This window comes from Amblyomma mixtum, chromosome 10, assembly GCF_055824585.1.
Source record: "Amblyomma mixtum isolate Tamu chromosome 10, ASM5582458v1, whole genome shotgun sequence".
NCBI lineage: Eukaryota > Metazoa > Arthropoda > Arachnida > Ixodida > Ixodidae > Amblyomma > Amblyomma mixtum.
Window position 1 is genome coordinate 17,579,727 of NC_143021.1, and position 12,277 is coordinate 17,592,003.

The 12,277-nt window shown below is 44.9% G+C and overlaps 1 protein-coding gene across 1 annotated transcript in view; it reads right to left on the reverse strand.

Moving 5' to 3' along the window:
- LOC149325240 (histone-lysine N-methyltransferase PRDM9-like) overlaps positions 1–12,277 on the reverse strand; it is a 46,425-nt gene that overhangs the window by 30,918 nt on the left and 3,230 nt on the right. Inside the window, exons 2-3 of the mRNA XM_089564209.1 lie at positions 5,519–5,596; positions 4,811–4,942 (exon numbers count right to left, since the gene is read on the reverse strand). Coding sequence (XP_089420335.1) covers positions 4,811–4,942; positions 5,519–5,596 — 210 coding nt within the window. The remainder of the gene's footprint in view (positions 1–4,810; positions 4,943–5,518; positions 5,597–12,277) is intronic.

The window sequence follows — 12,277 nt, forward strand, 5'->3', positions numbered from 1 at the left end:
TTTCATAATCATCTGGTCAAACATTATATAGATAACACCTAGCACGTTTTCTTTGCCCGAGTCATGCCTGTTTTTTTTTGTTTTTTTTTTGTCACACCCTGTTTATCAGCCCATTCGCCTTCCTGTGTATTTGCTCATGTTCTTTTTTTTTCCGTTACTATTATGTCGTATTTATATTCTATTTTTTATTTAATGTTTTTCTGCATGTATTTTGTACTGTCGTGATAATTTGTAATCAGCTTTTAGAATGTAACAGTGTTTGTTTCTACGCATTTTTGGTTTCTTCTAGCTACTGTTGCACATATATATTGCTCCCCCCTTACTCAATGCCTCCCTGGAGGCCTGTAAGGTACCTGTAAATAAATAAATAAATAAACGGCAGAGGCTTCCGCCGCAAGCGGGCCCACTTGCAGCTCCACATCCAACAAGCACCGTCTGTTCCAACCCCAGACGTGATTGCATTGCAAGAAGCTAGCGGCAGGGCTACACTGCCAGGCTATAAAGCATATCTGCCACCTCATTATGATACTAGTAACGCAGCCGGCTCCTTCACAGCCACTCTGGTGCATAGAAATATCACCGCAATTCAACATTTTATAAATGATTCGGAAGAAGATTACACCCTACTTGAAATAGTACCAAGGCAAAAAGGAGACTCAAATCTCTTCATCCTTAATGTATACAACCCGCCCAGAAACAAAGGCAATGGAATCCCACACTTGTTGATAAACACAGTAAAGCTGGCTGCTGGGGCTCAACTAATAATTGTGGGAGACTTCAACGCTCAACACCCAGCATGGGGATATTCCAAAGCAACTCCGAAAGGGAACCTGCTCTGGCAAATCATACAGTCACTAGGGCTCACAACGCTAAACAACCCGAGCGACCACACACGCATGGGTAACAGTGTATGTGTAGACACATCTCCAGACTTATCCCTCTCTAAAAACGTCAAGGACGCAAAGTGGGTCAACACCGGGCAAAACCTTGGTAGTGATCACTTCATCCTTAGCATCACCTTCCCCACGACAAAACTTAAAAACAAAGCAAAAGAAATACGAACCACGGATTGGGACAAGTTCAGGCAACTTCGCGACAAAACAGCTCCAAAGGAGATCTCTAACCTTAGCGACTGGGTTATCTCCCTGAATGAGGATGTCAGCTCCACTAGCGTTGTGGTGCCAGTTGAGAAGGAGGAGCAGATTGCAGACTCAAAGCTGTTACACCTGTGGCAGGCACAAAAAGGCCTCCAAAAACGCTGGAAGAAGCAAAAACACAACAAGCGACTACGCAAAAAGATCGCTGAAATCGAGAGGCGAATCGAGGAACATACACTTACTCTCCAAACACAACAATGGAACCAAATATGTGAAAGCGTCAATGGACAGCTCGGAAATAAGAAGACATGGCATCTTCTAAGACACCTGCTCGACGACCCAGAACAAACACGTCCCGTGCAACAAAGTGAACTGTACAGACTCATACATAAATATGAGGGTACAACTGAAGACTTAATCAAAGAGCTAGCAGAACGTTATCTAAACACGGATGATGGTACCACACAACCAGACTACCGGGGGACTCCTAATCCAAATTTAGACGCAGACATCACAGACGCAGAGGTCTGGTACGCAATTGGAAAACTGCGGACAACATCTGCGGCAGGACCAGACAAAGTAACAAATAAGACTCTCAGGAACTTAGACGCAACGTCGATCGCGGCGGTTACAGACCTTATGAACAAATACTGGCATGCAGGCAACATACCACCAGAGTGGAAACACGCGAAAATCACTTTTATTCTTAAAGCGGGTAAGAAACTCAGCACTGAGAATCTACGCCCAATTTCATTAACATCATGCCTAGGCAAACTCATGGAGCATGTCATCCTCAATAGGCTCCAAAACTATGCGGAGGACATGAACCTCCTACCTGAAACAATGTTAGGATTCAGGGCCCAACTATCTACCCATGACATACACTTGCAGCTTAACAAGGACATAATTGAAGCTGACGAGGGAACAGGAACGAAAGCAATATTGGGTTTAGACCTTGTTAAAGCTTTCGACAACGTCACCCACAAAGCCATTTTGACAAACTTGTCAGAAATGAACCCCGGAGAAAGGACGTACAACTACATCCGATCCTTCCTCGCTAACAGAACTGCAGTGATAACGGTCGGAACAATAGAGTCTGCCCCAATCACACTAGGAAGTAAAGGAACGCCACAGGGCTCCGTCCTGTCCCCTTTCCTTTTTAACCTCTCCCTCATCAAAATTCCCCCCAAACTGGCACAAATACCAGACCTACATCACACGTTCTATGCAGATGACATCACACTTTGGGTAACCAAAGGATGCGAAGGCTACATAGAAGACACACTCCAAGCAGCAGTGGACATCATTGAGGCATGCGCATGGGAATCCGGCCTCACTTGTTCTGAGCAAAAATCAGAACTCTTCGTGATCCGTCGTAAACAAAGAGGTAGGCGTACCACGACATCCCCCCGAAAATAAACGTCTATGTTAATGGACGATCTGTCAAAGAGGTACAGACCATGAGAATACTGGGGTTGTATTTACAAACAAATGGAAAGAATACTGACACACTCACTAAGCTAAAACGCACGGTAGAAGCGACGGCGCGATTAATCCGCTGCATAGCTAACCGCAGACAAGGGGTGAGGGAAAGAGATTTATGCCGCCTAGTGCAGGCCTTTGCGCTAAGCAGGATACTCTATGCCACCCCTTATCTCAAATTTTCGAAAGCAGAAAAGGACAAATTGGATAGCATGATACGGCAACGTCCTAACGCAGCCTATAAGGCTGCGTTAGGACTCCCACTAAATGCCTCAATCGAAAGGCTTATGAGGTTAGGAATACATAACACCTACAATGAACTGAAAGAAGCCCATTTAATGGCTCAAACAGCGCGATTAGCCAATTCCAGAACTGTCAGGAGTATTCTTACCAGGCTCGGAATTAACTTTCAACCTACGAATAACGATGCTAAAGTAGACTTACCCCGCGACTATAGGACGGCCCTACTAATCAAACCACTCCCCAAAAACATGCACCCCTTACACCATGAGGGTAGAAGACAAGCACGAGCCAAAGCCTTACCTAAGAAATGTAGACAGTGCGCTGCAACACTTTATGTAGATGCGGCAGAATACAAAAATACCAATGCCTTTGCAATTGTGGTTGTGAACGAGAATGGTGACCACATCGTCTCGGCGACAATCAAAACGAAATCCTCTGAAACGGCAGAAGAGGCAGCTATAGCCCTCGCCCTAGCACATACCCAAGGGAGCATCATCCTCAGCGATTCCAAAATGGGTATCAATAATTTCGCTAAAGGGCGAATTACAAACACCTCCCTTAGAATCCTTAACGCAACCAAATTCTCACCAAATTATTCCGAATTGATATGGGTCCCAGCCCATTCGGGGAATCCGGGGAACGAGGCAGCCCACAATAAAGCCCGAGGTTTCGTCGACCGGGCAGTGGATGAGTCTGGCTCCCTGAATTTCACGAAGGACTCAATGATCACATATCATGATCTCACCAATCATTTAAATTATAGAGGAGAATTTTCCCCCCTCCAGACAAAAGACTTACTAAAGAACAAGAGGTTACGTGGCGTCGTCTACAGACGAGATCGATACGCACCCCATCACTCCTCGCGCACATTTATCCAGATCTTTACAACCCAAACTACAAACACTGTGGCCAACGTGCTACCTACGATCACATCCTGTGGGACTGCAAAATAGAGCCACCTCCGGGTGATCTAGTTACAGCTCCTTCTCTCGAGCGGTGGGAGACCGTGCTGGCTAGCTCTGACCCCAGAACGCAAGTTTTGGCGGTGGAGTGGGCCGACAAAGTCGTCGAGGGCTATATACTCTCGACCACTTAACGCGACCTCTTGCCAAGCTCTTCCCGGCGAATAAAATGTTTTACAATCAATCAATTGAACATATTTGGATAGGCGTCGCGCGTCGTCTGAGCAACAAAACAGCCAGCAGCGCCTAGCATAAAGTCGACAAGCTGGTGAAAGACTGGGGACCTTGTGCTAGACGTTCACTCAGAGCTTCCTGGACTCCATGCTTCGGCGAGATCAAGCAGTCATTGCTGGAAAATCGCGTGCGAAGTATTTATGCATTAGGTTGTTGTGAAAAGGCATTCTTGAAATTGTTGCCTCATGTTGTAACAAAAAAAGATATAATTGCCGATACCCTAACACAGCGCAGAAGGCAGTTGCTCAATAATTTAGCTGTTGGAATAAATTGTTGCATAATACGATGATAGACATTGGTTGCTATTGTGCAAAAGGTTTGATATTGGCAGCCCACCAACCTATGGCTCAAATGTTAGTGCCCTAAAAAGTTAAAAACGAAAAACTGAAATATCATATATTTTCTTTTACTACTGCAGCTGCATACTGCATATACTCGTATACTGGCAAAAAAAAAGCACCGAAGCGGGCAGTATTCACATATATTGCAAATACCATGCTAGTGCCACTACACTGATGTGATTAGGATGAACGTTAAAAGAGTAGAAAACTGAGCTAGTTGGTTCATAATTCTTGGTGGGTACAGCCGAAATACCAAGACGCAGACACAGACACAGACAGACAGCTTCGTCTACGTTCTACGTGTTCCTTTCTGTGTCTGCGTCTTGTTATTTCGGCTGTACCCACCAAGTGATTAGGATGTTGCGTCAAATCGTTTTACCAATCTAAATTCGTTTCATCTGGGGTTTTTAGGTATCCGTGGCCTTTCTTCTACCTCAATGAAACGGCTTACTGTCCTCCTGCTGTGATTTGCTCCCAGTCGTCTCCATCAGGGCGGACGCTTCTGTTGGTGTCTCCGGCTCTGTTCCCTCAGCGTTCAGTCGGTTGGTGGCTGCAGGCTGGGAACTGCTGGTGGTTGATTCACCTGAGAGCAGTAACGAGGCAATAGAGGAAATCTTGGCTGGCTGTTACGCTTGTCTTTCCAGGTTTCCGGACAGTTCGGCCTTTACCAGTTTTAGCCGTGTAACCCGGATTTTAGAAGTATTTATTTCGGCGCCAAGAAAAATATTACAACCATGCCGCAATCAGAAAAATAGCGCCAAAACTTGTTAAGAGGCTACGTTACTATCATTTAAAATTTATTCATGCTTGTAGCGGTGAGCACACTACTTCAGAATGTTAAAATATTAAGCTAGTGCAAGGAAAATGGAATTCCAAAGCGATTTTATTGCTCACATATATCGGATCTCAACGTTTTGCGTCGTGAATCCTTGATATATAACATTGATCTGTCAAGTGATTCAACCTCACTTCATTGTGGGTTTTTTGCGCAAAAGACACGACACAGAAGAAACGAGGTAGACAGGACAAGCGCTTTCATTCTTGTTCAGTTCCATCTACGAAATACAGCTGCTGAAATTCACAGCGCCAATGGGAAAAGACTGAACAGGATAACAGTCTGACTGGGTAGCTACTGAAAATTAAGAGGTTCCTAACTTACAGTTGCTGTCACCCTTCGCTGGAGCGTTCCATGCCGCCGATTCACACTTCATAAAATCTGGGACTGCAGGACGAAGACCTAAAAGATAGGGAAGCCTACATGAGTGACAAGATTTATTTTTACTGTAGGGAAGTGCATATTTCTGGCAGTGCAACATCTGTTTAGCCGATAGCAATTTTTTTTTTGTACTAGAGCTGCATAACAACAGTAAGCGATTACGCTCTGGCGAGAACGCGATCTATTTCGAGGCACGGGTAAAGAAGGATGGGAATTTCAGTACGAATACATGTCGCATTTCACCGCCGTCTCTACACTGTAGAGATGGGGACAGAAAGAGCTGTGTCATACTCGGTAGCAAAACACAATAGCCGCTTGTCCAACGCCTGAGGTAGGCTAATAGTGAGGAGATTTATTGTGCACTCACAATTGCACTTTGTTAATTAGCTTGAGAGATTAAAACTCACTGTCATTTCGATTTTACTAAAGGATTCAAAACACCCCTCTTTCAGATTGTTTAACAAGGCGACAAAACACCTAATGCACTCTTATCGTACGATGTTGCTCCGAAGGCACTACGTAAGGGTGTTCGTCGTGTTAAAATAAAAAAATTGGTTGCGCCGGAAAGTATGCCTGTACAGCAGTCTTGAGTAAAGGTAGTCGACTTTCTCTGAAATGCTCATCGTTCTCTTTTGGCCGGTGTTCGTGTTGCGCACCTGCGGCCACTATACGCTCCATTTCAAAAAAGAACAGCGCTACTTTTGACAGGGACGAAAGGAAAGGCACACGAGGACAGGCGCTGTCTAGACACCCAAAACGCGAATACGCCTGTATGGGAGCAAGGAGGGAGTAATCTATCCCCTAGCGCAGTACCTTTTATAGAGGGGAGTGCGCTAAAGGATAGATTGCTCCATTTTTACTCCTTTAAAGGAGTAAAATGGAGCAAGCTGACCTCTGGCGCACTCCATTTTATACACAGACTTGACACACAGAATTTTATATGTCCAGTATTTATATACACACTATACAGAATTCTACATTGAGTTTAGAAATATCCAAGTCTGTATGAAAACCCTGTCCATCGAGTGTGTTGTCTATGTTTTCGGAGGACTGGAATTCACTACCCTGTCTGCACGGGCTTAATGGTTTGGTTTATGGGGTTTAACGTCCCAAAGCGACTCAGGCTATTAGGGACGCCGTAGTGGGGGGCTCCGGAGATTTCGACCACCTGGGGTTCTTTAACGTGCCCTGACATCCCACAGCACACGGGCCTCTAGAATTTCGCCCCCATAGAAACTCGGCCGCCACGGCCGGGACCGAACCCGCGTCTTTCGGGTCAGCAGGCGAGCACCGTAACCACTGAGCCACCGCGGCGGCTGCACGTGCTTGATGTTCGTCCTGCCCCGTCGCCAGGAGAGAGAAAAAAATGTGTAACAACGTTCAGTGCAGACCTCTGACGCTGCTCTCGGTAACCAGGCAAATAGTGCCTGTTGTGGTGAAGACATGCGCGAGAATAAATTTCGGAGATACCACTAGTTTCGGCAAGCGTTCTCAGTTAGATGCATGGCTGTGAGATAAACGGTCTGTTCTGAAAGTAGTAGGACTCATTTTTTAAGCAAAATTTATTCAAGAGAATAGTACAAATGATTACAATTTTATCAAGGTAGCACCCTTCCGCACCTACACGCTGCTGCCAATGAGTTTTACAGTTTTCGTACGCCTCCAGGAACGCCTGGACCAGAATGCTGTTTAGCTCCCTCGTCACGGCCTGTTGAACCACCTCTACCGATCCGTGATGCTCCCCTTGAACGTCGGTTTTATTCTCGGGAATAGAAAAAAGTCTGGCGGGGCCAAGTCGAGGCTATAGGGGGGCTGAGGCAGCGTTGCCGCCTTGTGCTGGGCACAAAATCGGGGTCCTCATTCACATGATGAAGAAGATCCTACCGGTTGGCCTTTTCCTCCTCTGACAACACTCCCGGCACCAACTTTGCGCATGCTTTCCTCATGGATAAGTTTTCTGTCACGCTCTCAAAAACTTGGGTTTGAGGAATGCTCAAGTCATCAGCAATCATTCTGATACTCGTTGTACGATCACTGTGAAGTGTTAGCGATGACCGAAAAAGGGAAGGGGGAGCGAGTAAGAACACTCCACGCACCAACAATTTTTGGGGAATAAAAACGGATATATTGTGGTTACAATTTAAGTTCACGCACTTCAAAAGGGTTCGCACGGTCTTACACGCACGTCCGCTCAGATTGCTCGCGCACCACGCACTCCTGCATCTTCCTCCACCTTTCTGCCGCTCAGCTCTGGCCACAGAAGGTGCGGCGGAAGTGGTATGAGAAACTTTCCCAAGACGTGGTCACCTCGACGCGCGAACGCAGCCAATCCTTGGCAGGTCCAACGAGGTGGCATTTGGCCGTTTCTAACCGCAACTCTTCGGGCCAGCGATGTAAGGTCGCCGTCATTTGGATGTTTTCGAGCCACTCCTTAGCCGATGCAGCGTCTCCACCTCTATCGAAGTCCGCGATGTTCTTACTCAGGTCAGGGATCACATGATAGCTGGGTGTTGCCGCGCTCGGAGTTCCTGATGGAATGACGAGTCGCTCCAATAGGCTTCTCAGAAGCCTGTCCTTTTCACGCATTGCGCTCAGCAGCTCCGTCACAGTAACGCTCTCGCTCGCCCTAGCGCCATCCTGGGCGTCGCTGGTGTCCGCTCCTTCTCCAGGTGTATCGCTCATGATTCGCTCTGCGCACACGCCCAAGTCACTGAATTCGCACTGGCAGTCTTCTCCGGTTCTTGTTGGCTTTAATCCCACTTCTGATATGTTAGTGTTTTCGCGAATGCGGCGCGTCGACTCATCAGCGTCGGCGGCAGGAAGCGCAACGAGAGTGCGTGGTGCGCGAGCGATCTGAGTGGACGTGCGTGTAAGACAGTGTGAACCCTTTTGAAGTGCGCGACCTTGAATTGTAACCACAATATATTCGTTTTTACTCCCAAAAATTGTGTGTGCGTGGAGTGTTCTTACTCGCTCCCCCTTTCCATTTTCGGTCATCACTAACAGAAGTAAATGTTTCACTCGCTACACATTTTCGTTGGTCTTGCTGTTCGAAGGGCGTCTGGAGCGGTCGCCTTCCTCCACTCTTTCCTTACCTTCTCGGAACAGCTTGTGCCACTCAAAAAACACCTGATCTACCCATGGAAGCGTCACCGTAGGCCTCCTTAATCATGTTGTGGGTCTCTCTGCCCGTTTTACTAAGATTTACTCAAAATTTGATCGCGTATCGCTGATCCAGTACACGCTCGATGATTCTGCGTGACGAGACGTTTCGACAGGAGTTCACAGTACAAGCGACCTCCTCTCTTGAACGGCCGAGAGCCGACTGCCGATTTTCCCCAGCATTCCCAATATCCCCCTTCAACGATCCTGCACGCGCAGACCACCTCTCGTCCGACCGTCCGCCCAGGAAAAAAACCAGTCCTACTACTTTCAGAACAGACCCTGTATGCTGTTGGTGCAGTCGATCTACGGAAATTAGTAATCAGGTATCAGGTTTAAAGCACGTAGAACACTATGATTTAGAAACTATAGTCGCCGCTCATGTTTTACGTGTACGTAAGCTCCAAAATGGTATAAAAATATTAACTACAAAATTTGTATTAAAGAGCGATATCGTAAATTTGGTACCGAGCCTCTATTAGCGGACAGTTAGCTGACAGTATTAGCTGGCGTGACGGTTTTAGGGCGCTTGTTTAGTTCATCATAGCTGATTTAATTTATGCGTTTCTCGCAGTTCCCTTCTGCCTCGCCAGCCCGAGCTTGAATATCCTGGTGCCGTAATCAACAAATGTCCATTTCCCATCGTCCATTTCGCGTCTATTTGATCATCTGTCATTGGTCTTCCAGATATGCCCGCGGCTTTCAAGCCTCCGTGGGAAGCGACCCGGCAGTTGGGTGGTTGGCAGCCGGACCTCACCATTGGCGGCATAGTGCATCCAATTTCAGCCAATGGTAAGGTCTGATCGCCAGCCACCCAATGGCCAAGTCAATTGCTCCAGACGCATGAAAGCCGCGCGCATATCTGATAGGCCAATGACAGAGGACCAAATGAACTGGGTATATCTCATAGACCAATGACAGAGAACAAAATGAACTGGGTATATCTCATAGACCAATGACAGAGGACAAAATGAACTGGGTATATCTCATAGACCAATGACAGAGAACACAATGAACTGGGTATATCTCATAGACCAATGACAGAGGAGAAAATGAACTGGGTATATCTCGTAGACCAATTACAGAGGACAAAATGAACTGGGTATATCTCATAGACTAATGACAGAGGACAAAATGAACTGGTTGTAGCTCATAGACTAATGACAGAGGACAAAATGAACTGAGTATATCTCATAGACTAATGACAGAGGACAAAATGAACTGGGTTATCTCATAGACTAATGACAGAGGACAAAATGAACTGGGTGTAGCCCATAGATCAATGACAGAAGACAAAATGAACTGGGTTATCTCAAAGACCAATTACAGAGGACAAAATGAACTGGTTATATCTCATAGACTAACGACAGAGGACAAAATGAACTGGGTATATCTCACAAACCAACGACAGAGGCCAAAATGAACTGAGTATATCTCATAGACCAACGACAGAGTACAAAATAAACTGGGTATATCTCATAGACTAATGACAGAGGACAAAATGAACTGGGTATATTTCATAGACTAATGACAGAGGACAAAATGAACTGGGTATATCTCATAGACCAATTACAGAGGACAAAATGAACTGCGTATATCTCATAGACTAATGATAGAGGACAAAATGAACTTGGTATATCTCATAGACCAATGACAGAGGACAAAATGAACTGGGTATATCTCATAGACCAATGAGAGAGGACAAAATGAACTGGGTATATCTCATAGACTAATGACAGAGGACAAGATGAACTGGGTTATCTCATAGACCAATTACAGAGGACAAAATGAACTGGGTATATCTCATAGACTAATGACAGAGGACAAAATGAACTGGGTATATCTCATAGACCAATGACAGAGGACAAAATGAACTGGGTATATCTCATAGACTAATGATAGAGGACAAAATGAACTGGATGTAGCTCATAGACTAATGACAGGACTAAATGAACTGGGTGTAGCCCATAGACCAATGACAGAGTACAAAATAAACTGGGTATATCTCATAGACCAATTACAGAGGACAAAATGAACTGGGTATATCTCATACACCAATTACAGAGGACAAAATGAACTGGGTATATCTCATAGACCAATTACAGAGGACAAAATGAACTGGGTATATCTCATAGACTAATGACAGAGGACAAAAAGAACTGGGTATATCTCATACACCAATGAGAGAGGACAAAATGAACTGGGTAGATCTCACAGACTAATGACAGAGGACAAAATGAACTGGGTATATCTCATAGAACAAGGAGAGAGGACAAAATGAACTGGGTATATCTCACAGACTAACGACAGAGGACAAAATGAACTGGGTATATCTCAGAGACTAATGACAGAGGACAAAATGAACTGGGTATATCTCATAGAACAATGACAGAGGACAAAATTAACTGGGTATATCTCATAGACCAATGAGAGAGGACAAAATGAACTGGGTATATCTCATAGACCAATTACAGAGGACAAAATGAACTGGGTATATCTCATAGACCATTACAGAGGACAAAATGAACTGGGTATATCTCATAGACTAATGACAGAGGACAAAATGAACTGGGTCTATCTCATACACCAACGAGAGAGGACAAAATGAACTGGGTAAATCTCACAGACTAATGACAGAGGACAAAATGAACTGGGTATATCTCATAGAACAATGACAGAGGACAAAATGAACTGGATATATCTCATAGACTAATGACAGAGGACAAAATGAACTGGGTATATCTCATAGACCAATGAGAGAGGACAAAATGAACTGGGTATATCTCATACACCAATTACAGAGGACAAAATGAACTGGGTATATCTCATAGACCAATTACAGAGGACAAAATGAACTGGGTATATCTCATAGACCAATTACAGAGGACAAAATGAACTGGGTATATCTCATAGACTGACAGAGGACAAAATGAACTGGGTATATCTCATACACCAATGAGAGAGGACAAAATGAACTGGGTAGATCTCACAGACTAATGACAGAGGACAAAATGAACTGGGTATATCTCATAGACTAACGACAGAGGACAAAATGAACTGGGTATATCTCATAGACTAATGACAGAGGACAAAATGAACTGGGTATATCTCATAGACCAATGACAGATGACAAAATGAACTGGGTATATCTCACAGACTAATGACAGAGGACAAAATGAACTGGGTATCTCTCATAGATCAATGACAGAGGACAAAATGAACTGGGTATATCTCATAGACCAATGAGAGTGGACAAAATGAACTGGGTATATCTCATAGACCAATTACAGAGGACAAAATGAACTGGGTATATTGCATAGACCAATTACAGAGGACAAAATGAACTGGGTATATCTCATAGACTAATGACAGAGGACAAAATGAACTGGGTATATCTCATACACCAATGAGAGAGGACAAAATGAACTGGGTGTATCTCACAGACTAATGACAGAGGACAAAATGAACTGGGTATATCTCATAGAACAATGATAGAGGACAAAATGAACTGGGTATATCTCATAGACTAATGACAGAGGA